Raw genomic sequence first — 16,766 nt, 5'->3', positions numbered from 1 at the left:
CTGCGTGAAGCAGCCGAGGGCTGCCTGCTTCAGATCTCTTGTTCGACGTGAGTCGTTTCGTACGTTTGCCTCATGCACGGGCGGGTCAAGCCAAGAGCCTCGATGGAAACCGCGTGCCCCTCGCTGGCAGGGCCTCCGGCGAAAGGCAGGGCAGAAGAGGATGGCACTAAGTCATTCGGAAAGGCATCGCTTTCTAAACTGATATTTCCTTATCTTCTGGTATCTTCTCAAAAGGAATGGGAAGGTTTCCGATTGCACGTTGTGACAAGCGTCCGCGTGCCGAAGCAGCGCGATGCTCCCCCGCTGCAGCGCCGGGCGCCGCAGGGCAGGCGGGCAGGGAGGGAGCCGGGCGCCGAGCCGAAACCAGGCTCCGACGTGCCAGGTGCCGGGCAGCTGCCGTCCCGGGGGAACTGCTTAAAAACCCGCCCCTAGGTTAAAACTGGAGCCTTGGGCTGCTCCGTGAGAGTCGCTGCATGGTTTGGGGCAGGTCAGTCCCTGACTTGGATGGGGAGGTAACTTTTTTTTTTTTAGCTGAGTGCGCTTCTCCTTGAGGTCACCTGTGCCTGTTACATTTGTGAATGTATCCTTTGTTGCAGCTCTTGTAGCAGAGTTTTTATTGGGCTCCTTATTGTCCTGAACCACCAGGCAGACCTCTGTGCTGGGTTCAGCGCAGCAGCTGCCCTCTATCCCGATGAAACTACTTTCTAAACAAAGCCAAGAGCGAGGGGGACGGAGGGCAAGGCGCACGTGAGCAACGTGAAAGGGATCGACACCGAGTTGGTGGCACAGCTCCTTTTTCAGTAAAGCTTTGGAGTTGATAAACTAAGTGGAGGAAAGAGAGAGGGGAAGAGGTGAAGGTGGAAGGTAGGAGAAGCAGATAGAGAGGAGGAGGATGGCAGAGACGTCGTGGGGGAGAGGACTGAGTCGGCTTGGCTGTCAGCGCAGATGTCCGTTCTCCACCTGGAGACCCCGGGCTTGGTTGCAGACCTCTGGGTCTCGGTGGTTCTGCGGGGCTACCCGACCGCTGCTAACGCTGGGGGACCGAGCGGCACCTTGCAGCTGGACCCCATGTTGCCTGGAACCGGACTTGTAGGTATCGTTCCTGGTTTCCATCAAGTACCCATCGTGCGTGTGTACTTTGTGCCGAATTTCAGCCGCGGACTTTTTCGCCTGATCCTTGTGTGCTCCTTTGGGAGCCCTTCTGTGACACCCCGAGGCGATCTCCGCTGAGACTCTTGTGTTCGTCTGTGTTCTGGGAAGTGCTGCTTAGCCCTTGTTAGGGCAGCGTGGGGACGAGCAGCTCGCCTGTGATTGCAGGGCTGTGTTATCAGGAGCACGGTTTGGGATGAAGCCATTAGCTAGCTCTCTTGCTAATTTTCTACTCCAGAATCCCCATCAGGCTGCAGAACTTCTGTGCTGATGTGGAGCCTTTTCCCTTTCTCAGTGTGAATAGTGCCTCTCTGCTCCAGTTTCTGCTTTCTTTATAAATTATACATTCGTGTGGCTCTAGCTCTTGGATTTTTTTCCTGCTGTTCTGAATTGTAACGAGCACCCTGGGGAAGCGAGATGCGGGGCGCTTTGCTTCAGACAAGCGAGAGCCGAACACTCGATGGAAGTACAGTGAGCCATGCCACTTCTTTTGTTTTCCTTCTTGGTATCAGGATCTAGGCTTATATCGGTGTATTGGTATTGGGCTGAAGGAGTTTAGAGAAGAGAGTGAAGCAGCCAAATAATGTAAATTATATTTGATCGTGCTGGGTTTGCTTTCATCCTTGCAGGGAGGTTGATCTAAAGGATGATGAAGTGGCAGTTAGTGCAATTCTGGGGGCCACGTAATAAGCGTAGTTAGAGGTGGATTAATGTTGTCAGAAATACTAGTTAGAGCTTTCAGCTTTGGTAGCCACTCCAGGGTTTGCCAATATTTAAGGTGAATTGAAGGGGAAACTTTTGATTAGGAGCTTCAAGATAACATGTTTTCCGTACGACTGTGGACCATTTGCGTGGGGTATACGTACCTGGAGTTCTAAACACCACTTGCTTTGTCTGCCAAAACATCTCCTGCTGCAGAATTTTAGAAAAATGAATAAAAGGTGGAAAAATACAGGATGGCTTCTGAATGTGGCAATATGAAAAAAAAAATTGAAAAAAAAAAAGAAGCGAAACCCAAATCCTTTAGTCTCTTCTTCAGATAATTATAAGCACCTTAGTAGGGTTCTGGTCTCTAGTGATCTGTGTCATTTCAGAGGTCTGCAAGATGTGTCCAGGTTAGCTAAATGTGAAGGAAACAAAAAATAAGGACTAAACATTTGGTTATGGTTTAGTTAGTCACTTGGATGTTTTTCCTTTTATTGCTTTTGGTTTCAATATTAGAAAGGACATACTATATCCTAATATTGATCAGGGACCCTGAATAGCATATTCCCATATTTTAATAATACATTTCAGTTGGACAGTGACTAATTTAAGATGCATAGAAGTCCAATGATATCCATTTCCATGCTGTATAAAAGAAGAATGAGCTGTGGAAATAATAATAAAAATAGTAATGTAAAATCTCTAAGTACTGTTCTATTAAAAACAATGAAAAATGTAATCAGTCATGCCTTGCTTAAAATAGTTCGTGTTAAAGAGCAGATAACGAAGCTTAGTTGAAACCCTTCAAAAGTTATAGTAGTGGTAAGACTTCAACACAAATAAAAATTATTTAGCTTCTTCACTAAGTAAGCATTTTATTGTGTTTTCTTTCCAGATGAAGACTGTTAGTGTTGCCTTAGTTCTGTGCCTAAATGTCGGTGTGGACCCTCCTGACGTGGTGAAAACAACTCCCTGTGCCCGTCTGGAGTGTTGGATCGGTAAGTCTTGAATCTTCCAAGCTCCAGATAACTGCATTAGTCTTACAAATACTGAGGTATAGCATATATGGTAATTGCAAAGTTGTCGGTTTCCTGGACTTGAAACTAGGGTGAACAAAAGGAAATCTGGTTTATGATTTTTCCGTGTCTATACGAGTTAATTAAGTGTCCAGCAGTATCAGCTGCCGTAGGTCATCTTTCCTGCTTTATTCTAAAATGAGATAGTATGGAGGAAAAAAGGCTGCTAATTAGCTACTTACTTTTATTATATTTTTAATTCCTGTAGATTTATAAGTATCTAAGGAAATCTCTGAGCAGTTACATCCTTAGAGTGCTCTGCAAAGGTTTAAAATAACCCTGCATCATACAGTTGAGAAATAGGTCTTTAACGTGCATGGACTTTGCAGCGGTTCGAGGTGACTGCTCTGAGGCTATTTGACTTGGGTGCATAAATTCAGAAAACCTGGAATTATTCCCAAGAATGTCTTGCTAGCAGTGCTAACACATGGGCTTGATACTTTGATGCAGCATTGGATTAAATTTCTATTTTTTTCATTAGGAAGTGAAAAGTTTCCTTGGTTTTGGAGATTTTCAAGACAAGATAAATCTGAAATAATATTAAGAGGAATTACCTTGTGTAAGAAAACTAAGAGATTTGGGTTTTATCTAGGAATTGAAAATGTTCAGTCTTCAGCGAGTAAGACGCAAAGCCCTGTAATCCTAAATACTGAGCCTTATAATGGGCTACAGTAGCAAATTAATCATTGTATAAACTGAACTTCTTGAAAAAACAACTTTCAGAACATTTCGTTTCTAACCTGCTTTATGAATCGGCAGCGTCTCATTTTGTTTTTTAAACCAAAAAAATGCTGATGACTTTAAAGCAATTAAAAAGCCATGAGCATGCACTAACAAATACGTCTTTTCAGTGGAGAGAACAGCTCTCATTTCTCACTGATACATGGGTAGAGAGCAAAGAGAATGAGGAGTATTGCAGAGTCATTAAAGTTATTAGTGATTATCATCAACAAAGAGAATTTTGAATGCAGTTTTTAAGTTAAATTTTTAGTGTATATACACAAGCGCTCATTTCCATTTCTACTGTTTTCAGAAATGTAAAGTTGTGTAATCTGCAAAAACACCCACTGGTTTTTCTTCTGTACGAGAGTCTTAATAGAAGCTGATGGTGTGTGCTGTGGGAGCGTAATGTCTCTGCCAGATGCAGAAGAAGTGGAAAGCGTTTTGCTGTTATTTAAGGCTGAGCTGAGCTCACCAAACTCGGCTAACAAACGGCCGTCGCTCTCTCTGTCAAAAGCCAGCCGCCGTTCTCACCGTGCCTCCCAGATGTGCCCTTTTAACATCCTAAGCACTTTGTTTTCTCCGGGATTAGGCCCAGGCCGATGTGGGTGCAGCACTGACAGGCCGAAGGCAGGGCCTGGGGCCGTGCTCCTACCGAAGGCAGCGTGGCCTCTGCCTTCAGGCCTTTGCCAGCCTCGTGTACACGCTGGGGAAGGAGCTGGAAGCTCACACAATGACTGGTGGCATGAGCTATGCTTAGGACGATCTTTAGTTTCCATTGTTTGCCTCTTGGAGTGGCACCAGTGTACTTTGTTAAAGCAGGAAGGGCATTATTTCGTGCTCAGTACTCCGAAGGCACTCCAAAGTCCACTAACTGTATTCCTCTGCTGTCAGAGTGGATCTGAAATATTTTACATTTCTTTTTTAACATTCAGCTTGGTCCTTTTGAAGGACTCAAATACATCAGACTTATTTATTTATTGTGCTGCATTTTTGTTATTTGAGCGGTAGCTGATGGCATATGAACTAACGAAAGGTCTTAGGAGGCAGTATGAACCCTTTTAGTAGTATCAGTGCGAATGCTGCTGTCCTGCAGCTCAAGGGTCTCGGGAAACTTGCCTTAAATAGCAAGGGGACTGCTGCAGTTTGGAGTGACAAAGATTACTGCAGTATGTAGAAACATTTCTGAAACGTATGTCAATGAGTGCTGAAACTGCAGGCTCTGCAGAGAGGACTGGAGAACTCATTTTCTTCTGGTGATGCTCCTGGCTAGACTTGTGGAGCAACAGCTGAAGCTAAGCTGAAGGAAATAGATAGGCTTCTCGAAGTCTGAGCAGACAATTCACTACTGCTGGTTATTTGTTTTCAGTCTGTCTGGAAAAATGTGAAAGATATATTACCTTAAATCATTCTACAAAAGAATACTATAACTTCAACAAGATCCTAGTTTTTATGTATTTGAGAAAAATAACTCATAAAATCCTGCTTTCATCATGCTTTATTAGGTTTTGTTTCTAACAGTATAAGGTAGAATATTCATAAAGTTGATTTTAAAAACTTCATTGAATCTGTTAATTGCTTTAAAAAATAATTTGTATTAAATTGCAAAATATTAGCTCCTAGACTTTTTTGAAACTTACGTGTCAATTATAAGGCCATGCTTTTTTGAATGAGCACATAAGCTGAAATTATATTGCTATGGATTGTGGTAATTATCTAGTGATACAATTAACTTATTAAAATGGTTATATTTGATGATAAACGTTTTTTCCTGATAAAAGCAAAATCTTGCTTCATTTACTACCATTGCTTACTGCTTCAGAGACTATACACCATTTGTAATTTTTGTGTAAGCTATTTCAATTGTTGTTGTTATTTACTACAGAAACATTTTTTTTCAGTATTAAAAGACACAAATGTTAAGCCTTTCCTCCTCTCTTTCAAAACAACTGTATTTATTACCTTAGTGAGAGAAATCTTCTTCCAACTTTGACAGGTTCTAATGGTTTTTAATTTATATCTGAGTGAAGAGTTTGAGGATAATTTTTGGGTGTTACACCTAAGTAACTTCCGTGAAGAATGTAATGTTTAAGAATTTTAAATTGAGTGCAGGAAAGGAATCTGCGCTAAGTTATCACTAAATGACCTCTCTTGCATGCAGAACACTGGAGAGGAACGGTGCAGAAAGCTTTGATGCCTTTGTTCTGCAAGGAGTGCTGTTGTTCTTGCTCCGTAGACTTCGGTCTCCAAGGTTGTAGATCCGGATTTTACAGAAACAGAATGCGAAAGTAGCTAAAGGTTTAAATGCACATGGGTAACTGGAAGTAGTTTCATCCTCTTGGCAAGCTGAATGGCTCGGTTGTGGTCAAAAAGACTCATTTGTATTTTGTTTCTTAGATCCTCTATCAATGGGTCCTCAAAAAGCTCTGGAAACCATTGGTGCGAACTTACAGAAGCAGTATGAAAACTGGCAGCCAAGAGTAAGTATTCCTTGTGCTCCCCCTCGGCAGCTATAGACATGATACTCCTTTATGGTAGACTTTCAACTTAGACAGAAAACTGAGGTGTGTGCTGTTGTGTGGCACTGTGCTCTTGCAGCATTTGTTGCTTCTGTCATCCATCAGGATGAATACATTCTTGCAGGCTGTCAAAATATCAAGTTTTCTAGCGGTTGCTTCTTGGCTAGCACTTTCTTCAGTCATGTGTGGGATGTTTTAGATATTAAATTCTACAGCTGAGTTCTTAATATTCTCCCGTCTTTATTTTTGAGATGTTCTCAGGTTTTTCATTCTGAGTTTGTGGTTTCGTCTGTAATAAAAGTGTTTGGCCTCAGCTAGTTTAAAAGTATGTGTCCCAGCACTCATCCGTACTTTCTTAATCTTGTGACCGGAAAAAGTAAATGTTGTATGGTCAGTAGCCAAGGAAGGCTTTTGGTTTGGTTGTGAAATGTAACTTGAGAACTTTGGTAACTGCTAATTCCGTCTATATAGAACTAATATAATGTGTATATAAGTTTTTGAAAGTGACTGTTTTGGATAATAGTAACAAAGCAGAAGTTAAACAAACATGCTCCTTGCTGGCTATTTATTTTCTGCTTTGTAACATCTCAGTCTCACTTCTGCGGGAAGTATGTTACTGCTGGGTATTTCAATATCCATACATTTGTATGTCTTAGTAAATAAGCTACATAAAGATCTGAAGAAGAAAATTTGAAGTCTGCAGCATTTTTCAAATGGGTACAAAAACCAAACTGTAGAATCATCTTCACTATTAACATTTCCCGGTGTGTTCTTGTCCTTATCTGTGTGTTGTAGGGTATACAGATAAATACTGCTCTTCAAAGTACCTACACTATTGGCTACTAGAGCATAAATTTATGATTATAAGTAATGTGTAACCCGAACAGAAATAATAACTTCACTGAATGAACCTACCTGTAGATTTGCCTTTATTTTTTTTCTCCTTATGATGCGCCAATACTAAGCTGATCTTCATTTTAGGGAGATGTTTTAGAAGGGACACTGATCTCTTCATTATAAATTGACTTCAGTAATAATGAGCATTTTGTCACTGGGACTGTATTTTCTGCTTCTGACATTGCTTGCTACCTTATTTAATGTGTGACTAACTGACTTTCTGCGTAATGTTTGGTGTATGGTTTAAGAGTGTGGTCTGCAACTGGCAAAGTTATTCCCACGTTCCTGTCCTCAGTACAGGAAGAGTGGTTGAGAAGGCGTCGGTGTTAGCAGCGCCCATAGGTATTTTTAACCGATCTTTCTATTTAAACTGTGATGGGTTATGTTTGTTTACTTGTTTCTTCGTAATTTGTAAAATCAATAAAGATAGATTGCCACTGCCAATGCTTTGTTTGAGCGTGGAACTTACCAGCTCCGAGTGTCTCTGTGCTTGCAGGGAGCTGCACCTTCTGGAGAGCTGGGGGGGGTTGGTGATGTTTTCTTTCCCCACGTCTTCCATTCCTTCATAAAGGACCAGTACTTTCAGAGAAAAGACAAATGGCTTTGGGATTATCTTTGCAACAGTAAACAATTTTTTCTTTTGCCAGATGCTGAGAATATTTTTCACCAAAAAAGAATTGTTGGTGTGTGTGTGTGGTTTATAAAGGCTGCTGGTGAAGGACTTCGTTGTATGCATTCTGAGTCCCTCTTCTGCTTTTTAACTCAAACTTGTTGGAAATAACATATGCAGAGCAGTTTGAACAGAAATACATGTAATACAGGTTCTTTTATTTCTTGCCTGTGTGTGATACTTCTCTGCCACCTTGTTCAGGGTTGGCTGATGAGAACTGAGTTCATCGTTCAGTGAAGGCTGGATGTGTTACCTGAAGGAGACTTGCTGTATGTAGTGGCGAGATGTTTACGTTACTAAATCTGTGGGCAGTTTTCTGCATAACACTTCAAACATGAATGTTCGGTGGATATGCTTTTTTTCAAGAAGTGTTTGGAAGTATACTTATGTAAGAAGGATTTGTCTTGAGGCGTGTAAGTATGGTATATATTTAAGACAGAAGAATTTACTTCGGTGTTTTTCCTTTTGGTGCATTGGCAATTTTTTTAATCTGTCTGGCAGCCCAAAGATTTGGCAGAAAATACAAACAGTGCCTGCAACCGAATAGGAGAAGTAAAACATCTTGATGCAAAGGTGACAACAAAGCTTTCTCGGCTCTTTAATAACAGAGTCCATATTACTGAGGATGAGGGACAGGCAACGAGGAGCAGCAGGTACTCTGTGTGTGGGCTGACCTCACGCTGCCTTGTAGAGTTTGCACAAAACATGAGGCAATTACTGAACTCAGATGTTTGTGTGCAAGGTGCCTGGTTCTTAGCAGTAAATCACAGCCCTTTGAAACATTGCAAAGCTAAACACGTACCGTTTTATTGCACTCCACAGGGCTCTTGAGTTTTCTGCAGTAATAAAGAGAAGTTGATGTGCCATCTGCAATAAAACAATACGAACATTATTGAATTTCCTAGACCTTTCATATAAATACTAATACATCTAGTTTTGTCTATTTCTCAGTGTTTTGGAATGGTTGAAGAATTGATGGGAAGAAGACAATTCTGGGAAAGCTAGGCACTCTGGAAAAAGACCAAATCATTAAAATCTTCTGAAATAGCCGGTGTTACTGGCTTGTTACTGTGGGTCCTTAAGCTAGGAAGTGCCTGCCATCAATATCTTATTGTGAATGCACAAATAGTGGTAACCGCTGGTAAGTGGATTGTCAGTCCTTCCAGTACTGTCCCTATAATAAATGCTGTGTGAAAAGTCCTTTAACATCACTACCAGTGCAGCTCTAGTCTGCTTGTAATTGTAAGATGATGTTTGAATAAATGCCCATTTTTGCTAAATACAAATAGCTTAGGTGAAAAAGCCTTAGAAGGGACAAGGATGGAAATTCTTTGTTTCTGGGAGCTCCCAGGCTGCACAGCTGATGCCAATTTCCCTCTAGGTCTTATTGAGCCCCTTTCTAAATAATTTATCAGCTTGCCATTGCTTGAAGTATTTCTTCTGATTAAATTTAAGACTTTGCTTTATTGTTGTGTAGCTACATAAATTTGTGTGCTGCAGGAGTAAGAAACACTTCAGCCATTCTTTCATCTGCAAAACACTGCAGTTAAACAATATTCAGTCATTTCACTGCAATTCTCAAATGAAAATTTTACTGGGGGAAGCAAGTAGGAAATGACAAAGCTGCAGGCATACAATGAAGAATTTATCTCTGAAGATTTTTTTTTGAACAAGTGAGAGGTTTTGCAATTCGGTGCAAAGATAATTTAGGTGCTAGTGAAAAAGTGGGGAGAAAAAATTGAGAGCCCTTCTCCAGTATTGCCATGTGCCATGGGCTTTGAGTTCCGCTGGGCGTAGAGGGGGTTAAACCTGAGGGTAATCTGGAAAGGAGGCTTGGTTACAGGGCGTAGGGGAGGCTGCCTAAGAAGCTGAGAATGAAAGGCGGAAAAGGTGGGGAAGGCTAGGAGCACAGGACCCCATAGTGCAGGTCCAGGGAAAGCCTTCCCTGCAGCTGCTCTTCGGGTGTTCGGGGGAATCTGCGGGCTGATGGATTAGGGAATGGCTGGAGGAGCTGAGCAGAACTGGGGCTAGCCAGTTACAGGACCCAGGTTAAAGGTTTTGGCAGGCAGTGCCAGGAGAACACCATGGAGAAGGAGAGCCTTTAGCTAGACAACGCGTTCCATCGCTTTAATTGCCCACAATAAAATGTGTGTTAAGATTCTTTTGGAGATTCTTCATGTGCTCAGTACTTAAAGTATTTAGATAGGCTATTGATCGCGTGGAAATGGTATTTCTCTGCTTCTGGTCTTCTGTTACCCTTTGCAGAATTCTGCTTGGGTCAGGTGCAGTGCTGTAGTGAACGACCGGCAAGAGCGCTACTTTGCCTGTGCTGGCAGCGAGTAACAAATATTTCCCGTGGTGTTTGTGTGCACGTTTAGTTCTGGCAACATCACGTGTTGCACCATTAAAAAAGCAGGGACTTTCCTTTTTTCAAAGCCTGTTGACTTTTAACTTAGGAATAATACTCCGAATTCGGAGTACTGCTGCAGTGGTGCAGTAGCTAGTGTGGGTTTTCATGAGCAGAAGCTGTTGCTGAAGTCCCAGTTCACATCCATTTGTGGGACGCGAGTTCTTTGCTGTGAGGTTCTGCAGAGCTGGGGCAGAGGGGTTAGGATGAAGGTGCTGCTCAGCTTTCTGCTGCTCCCCTGCACAGCACGCTGTTCCTGCAGATTGGTTTGAGAGAATTTTTTCTGTGTCCTCTTGGCTGGAGCTCTCTGAACCAGGCTGCAGTACCTCTGTATGAAAAGCACCAATTACCCTGTGTAAAAGTGTAAAATGCTACCAGATGAGGTTGGCCTGTGATTTCTGGCTCATTCTTAGAAGGGTGCCAGACAATTTTTTTCCCCCTTCTTGTAATAAAAGTCTCATTACTTGGCTTTCTAGCTTTCCAGGGACATTACTTCCCTTTGTTTCCATTCCTGTGTATTTACCTTTGAATGAGAGCGGGGCTGTGCAGCCAGAGGCAGAATCGCAGGTTGAATGATGCGTGGTTTACATAATTCAGGATCTGGTATGAAGTAGTCTGGAGCATATGCTCATTAAATTTGCATGGAATTACAGCTTTTTTTTGTCAGCTAATGGCTTTTGACCATTTTTTTTAAACTCAAAACTGCCCAGAAAATTCACAGGGTGTTTTTTTCCCTTTCTCTTATCACATTCAATTTTGACACTTCTGTTGTGATTTCTACTAGTCCAAAGGAATCCCAGTGGCTCTCCTGTACCAGATGCTTTTTACAACACTGTTCTTGTTTCTCTGACAGAAACTTTCCCAGTCCTGCCACTGGAAGGTCAAAAAATGCTGTTCATGTTCCTTCCTGAGCAGAGGTTAGGTTAAGAAAGCTATCTCAGAGACGCTTATATTCCTCCGTTGCTTGTGAAGTGCTGCCTTAACGCTGGGGGCAGGGGGGCTTGTCTCGACTAATATCGGTGTGTTCCATTTTTATAAAACCTTTCTTTTCCTGAGAGTTTGTGCCATGTGGTTGTCTTTGCACAGGTAGCTGTGAGACAAATGAGGGATGGATGTTTGTGTCTCCCACAGGTGTGGTTCAGTAAGGCTTAATTTCGTTTTTAATGGTACTGTCGCAGCACACGGGAGCGCCGCTGATGGAGGAAGGCTCGCTTAAGCAAGGTGCTGTGCAGATGAAATGGAAGCACTGCTGCACAGCTTGTGATCTGAAATGGATTCAGAGAATCATAGAATGCTTTGGGTTGGACAGGACCTGAAAGACTGTCCAACTCCAACCCCCTGCCATGGGCACCAGCCCAGGCTGCCTGCAGCCGTGAGCACTTCAGGCATGGGGCACCCGCAGCTGCTCTGGGCAGCCTCCGCCAGTGCCTCGCCGCCCTCTGAATAAAGAATTTCTTCGAATAGGACCGAGGTAGACAAATAGGAGAGTACAGAGGGACCGTAAAATAAAAAATAATAGCAATCAATGTGATAGGGTCTTAGCGTACCAGAAGCCTAAGTCTGTGTATTGGGAGATGTTGCAGCATGGTGTGATACAGGAACAAGCAGCAAGGGCTTCCAGGGGAGTTTTGAAGATGTGATGAGCAGATGGAAGAGAATGTACTGAGGGAAATGGGTTTGGAACAGCCCGGTGTGTAAGGCTGTAGGTCAGTTCTGTTGGTATATGAGATTACTGAAAGAATTAAGATTTAGAGGGTACAAAGAAGAGGAGCACTAGTAGAGCTTTTTGTAATTCTTAACAAAAATTGGGGAGCAATAAGAGTCTTCTGAAATGCTCAGGAAGTAATTTTAAATGAGTTTCGGATCATTAGCTAGCAAAATGACCTCGAGGGATTTTGGTGAGAGAAATTACAGCCGAGTGGAAAGAGCAAAAGTTAGGTCAGAGGAGGTCCAGCGTGAGCAGGGAGAGGACACCTAGGGAGCAGTTACAGACGGCGCTTTGTGGGGCTGGACAACATGAAATTGGCACGCTCACGGCATCCAGCAGCGACCCTCGCTGCCAAGCACAGCAGAGGACTGGTGTGGAGCTAACCTGTTACTCTGAAGCTGCCCTGTCAGAGGGAGTGAAGCTTCGTTACGGCACGCAGCAGCGGAGGCCCACGAGTGGGTAGGAGGAAGAGGAAAGCTACATTTTCTGCTGTATTTTGATTTTATGCTTGGGCAGATGTCTTCTTCTGATGTATACGGAGTGTGCAGTGGAGGTCCTTGTACCTACGTGGGTATTTGGCGTTGTGCAACCACACCAGACAACAAAGTGGCAGCGTCTTCAAAAGCCCTCTCGGCGCAGAGGGAGCGGGCACTGGCCCCAGGCTGCGAGAGATTCGGAAATGAGCTGGTGACGGTGCGAAGACGTGAAGTGCTCTGAGCTGCTCCGAGACTGCTTCTAGGGGCTCCTGCTTTTGTATAGAGACCTCTACTTCAAGCTGAAGGTCAATTCTTCTGTGTCTTCTATGGAAGCTGGGATTTTTACACCCTCTGATAAGTCACTTAATGGAGCACGAGAGGTCTGTACCTCTCTGTAGGACGTAACCGCAGCAAGGTGGTTTGTCATGTTTGTCATCCGGGTTACATCTATTTCCCCCATTCCCCCTCCTGTCCTTTAAGGCCTGCAGCTCTGGGACCTCTTTACTTTGCAATAACCAACACCAGCAAAGCCAAAGAGCTTTAAATGTTAAGTCCCAAAGAATGTTTTTTCTCCCAACCACTTGCCTAAATAAAACAAAGGAAGAGTCGGTCAATTACAGTATTGATTTTTTTCTAATTCAGGTGCTACATTGTTGTCTCTTTCTTCTCTCCAGTTCCTCTTTCTTTTTTTCTTCCAAAGACAATCATCTCCACTAATGCTGTGTTTTGATTGTCTAATGGGATTTCTTGTTAGTATTTCCTTATAGCTCCACTTGAATGGACCTCACTGGAGTGAAGGAGAGTGCCCTGTGATGGGGAATGAAAATACCCGATAGGGGAAGGGCTAGAGAGATCTAGAAGGCCAGACTAAATGTATTTCTAGTTAACTTTGGGAGAGGTTGGCTTGAAAACAGGTGTTGATAATTGAGAGTTTCTGCATCTGTAGTGTCCCTAGCACTGAGGACAGTGTGGAAATAAACGTTGTGGGCACTGTCACACAGCTTGCTTCTGTTCCTTATGCAGTTCTCTTATTGATGCTCCATAACTTAGATTAACATCGCATATCAAAAGGCAGGCAGTAACATATCTGAACTCATTAGCCTGGCAGATCTAGGTATGTTCTAGGTGTTTCCACGCCGTTAATTTATGGGGCTGCACCCATTTTTCCCTCAGTTCAAAGAGGTGCCGTAACTGAGCGACTGCAGCAATCTCGCATTGAAGCGACGGCAGGAGGTTGGCCTAAGGGAACGACGAACTCGGTGCCAGTCCCCAGTGGGCATGCCTTTCCCTTTCTCATGCAGCATTAACAGAAATGGTAGTTGAGCTATGGCTATGTCATCTTTTTCTTCTGTGTTGTTGGTGTCTGGTGGGCTCTTAGCAGTACGTACGTCCCATTGTGCTTAACTATGCAAGTTTTCAAATAGTTGTTTTTTTTCCTCCCAATTGGATATCACGTGGTGTGTGTTGCCTCTTGCAGCTTGCATCCACCAGTGAGTGACGATCTCTGAGGAAACATCTCACAGAATAGAGAGAAATTATATATATATATATTTTTCTGGCAAGTCTTCAAGGAAACTGATGCTTTTCTGATCAAACGAGGCTTCTTCCTTCTTTCTTCTTGTCTGCTTCCCAACAGTTTTGTCTTAATTTAAAAGGAAGCGCAGCCAAGATACTTGACGATCATTTGAAACGTCTACCTCCTTGTGCATGTTTTCTGTTGCTGATGCTGTTGTTTCCCTCGTTAGATATCTCTGGGCTTTGATATGGTTTCTGAGGTTTCATTCCTTGCATTGCTTCCTTCTGCCTAATTAATTGGTAGGTTGCCTGCTGCACATCAAAGGTTGAGCATTTCCTAAAGAGTAACTACTTAAGCATGAAAACTAATTGGACACACGACCTAATTATTGGTCTCTCTCTGAGTCATACTTTTCCTTTATTTCTGTGGGGTTTTTCTTGTTAAACAACAACAAATACTAATTGCTCCTGTAAAAGAAATATTACAGAATTCCAAAGGGGGAAGTGGAAAAATGTGTACTTGGTCTCCTTATTCACTAGACATAGGAACAGGTAACAAAAACTGCAGAAGGAAAAAGGGAAAGAAACCCAACATCGTGACCTTGTTTAACAAAAGTAGGTTTTCCTAGGAGGGCTATGTTTGTTGTGTTTATTTCCCAAGAGCCGCTTGAGTTTGGCAGCTATTTTGAGCTCTGCAAAATTTTGCTGTATCAATCCTTTGCTGTCTTGTTAAAGATCAACCGTCTTCAGCAAAAACTAGCGTTTTTTTCAGGAAAAAAGAAAGTTTGTCAGAGAACAGGGGTCAACAAGTATAACTGCCAAAAGCAGTTCTCATTCCATCTGAAAAGTTGTTGTGGTATCGTTCTGAGTTTGATTGTTAGCCCTGTGCTGATTTCGTAAAATACTTCCTCTAGAAGAATGGGTAGTTCAGCCAGAAAAATACAAATTGTGAGCATGATAAATAGTGAAAGCCACCTTCCTATGTCTTGTGAATGTGAAAAGTTGGGGCAAATTCTAGTAAAAGAAGATTTAGAGGGAAAAAAAACAGCCCAGACCTACCTGTGTACCTTCCAGTCCAGTCTCAAGGCCATATTTAGCTTGTAATCTTCCTTTTGGTGGTTCTCTGACAGCAGTCTGCGGGCTCCTGGGGTTCACGAGCAGTCTCTGCGGATCCACAAAGGGTTTCTAAGAAACACCTCGGAGGGGAGGAAGGGAGGACTCAACGTGTCAGTGCCGAGGGCCCCACCTGCACCACAAATCTTTCCGTAACCCACTGAAGCAAAAAGTTTGGCAATGCAGTTTACTGTCTGCTGAAACACTGCTGTCTGCTCACTGCGCGTTTACAAAACGTGTTGTGCTTAGAAATAAACCACGGACGGAGTTTTTTGTCGACTTGTTGTAGATAAGTGTACTTGAGGACCATTTCCTGAGTAAAACTGAGGAATGATACGCCACGCAGCAGGCTTTCATGTTTAAAGCCAATAGCTACTAGACTCTGTTAAAAGTAACGGCCGTGTCAAACTCCATCAGATCTTGACATAAGGATGTGAATTGCCACCGACCCAGCCGTCCGCTCTGCCTCTCCTCTGGAAGGTGCTGCCCCAAAGCGGAGCTTGGCAGGAGGGGACCCAGGACCCGGGGCTCAGTTTCAGCCATCAACAAAGATGCATCGGGTTGCAGCTACCCCTTCCTGTGCTTTAAAAAAAAATAAAAAATACTGAACGGGGCCACCCCTTTTCTTCTGCACCGAGAGGAGGTCAGGATGAACAAGTATGGAGATCTTAGCACTGTAAACCACTGCAGAGGTTTTCTAGAGCTTCGTGAGCAGCCTGAGTTGCACCAGTGCACCTGGGCGCTGCCGGTGCGGCTGCGCGGGCGGCAGATCCGAGTTGCTGCAGGACGGGCTCCATCCGCACCCCCTCCCTGTTTCTGCATCTTTGTAGAGCCCCCCTCGAAGATACAGAGTGACCTGGCGAACTCCTAGAGGCATGTTCAGTACGGTCTGCTGGGCAGGGGAACTGCTGGGGGCACAAGGACAAGAAGCAGGCTCTTATTTCACCTGTTCCCTTCCCCTCCCATACACTTCATTCGGGGCAGCATTGGGCCCACCTTGCCAGGGTGGGACTTCCAGAAACTACCTCTGAAATGCTTTTCAGGTGCTGGGTGGTACTGTCCAGGACCTCCTAGCAATTTCAAAATCCTTTATTTAATGCAAGAGTTCAGCAACCAGGCTTTCTCTTGTTTCGCTTTCCGTAGTCTTCTGACAACAAGATCCATCCACGTGCTGTATATCTCCTCTGTTTTGTTTTGTATTTTGTCATCAAAACGAGGCCAGAATTGGCGGAGAAGCAAGACTTTTGTGTGCTGGAGTATTTCCATATGACCATTGTGCTCTTAATGTTTGTTTGTCCTAAGATGTGAAGAAAGGCCTGATATTAGCAAGGCTTCTTGACAGAGATAAGCAGCTCTGCCTGCTCAAATCTGATTAACGTTTTTCTGTAATTACCACCCAGCCTCTGCATGACCTATTTAAAAATACCTTGTCTTTGTGTTCCCGGGAGAGTGGTGAATCACTGGCGATTACAGACGGGGGGGCTTTCTGCAGGTCCACTGGCATTGACCCTGGTGCTCTTTATCTGGTAAATAACACTGGCATCCGCTGGACAAGGATTCTGTCATTGCAAACTTGGACATGCAAATGGTGCTTTACTAGGCAACTTAAGCTTTTTACTGCGTAAACATCTGTTTTGGACAAAACTTAGACTGTTAAGGGAGAAAACTATTTACATTTGTATTCTTGTTCGTAGCTCAGGCAGAATGAGAAAAGCCTGAAATATTTTAATTCCTCTCTTACTAATCTTAAAACGTAGACCTCTGGATGATTGTTTTTCTTTCTCCTAACCCATTGAGATGTTCCTTAATCT

General features: G+C 43.3%; 1 protein-coding gene across 2 annotated transcripts in view; it reads left to right on the top strand.

Annotated features, from left to right (window-relative positions):
* The window catches only part of RPTOR (regulatory associated protein of MTOR complex 1), a 147,732-nt gene that overhangs the window by 9,074 nt on the left and 121,892 nt on the right, over nt 1-16,766 (top strand). For both annotated transcript variants that reach the window (XM_035568718.2, XM_035568717.1), the window contains exons 2-3: nt 2,750-2,852; nt 6,048-6,130. In XM_035568718.2, the coding sequence (XP_035424611.1) occupies nt 2,750-2,852; nt 6,048-6,130 (186 nt within the window). The remainder of the gene's footprint in view (nt 1-2,749; nt 2,853-6,047; nt 6,131-16,766) is intronic.

The sequence above is a fragment of the Cygnus atratus genome, chromosome 18 (assembly GCF_013377495.2).
Source record: "Cygnus atratus isolate AKBS03 ecotype Queensland, Australia chromosome 18, CAtr_DNAZoo_HiC_assembly, whole genome shotgun sequence".
NCBI lineage: Eukaryota > Metazoa > Chordata > Aves > Anseriformes > Anatidae > Cygnus > Cygnus atratus.
Note: the sequence above shows the minus strand (reverse complement) of the source record. Positions and strands in the feature narration are given on the sequence as shown.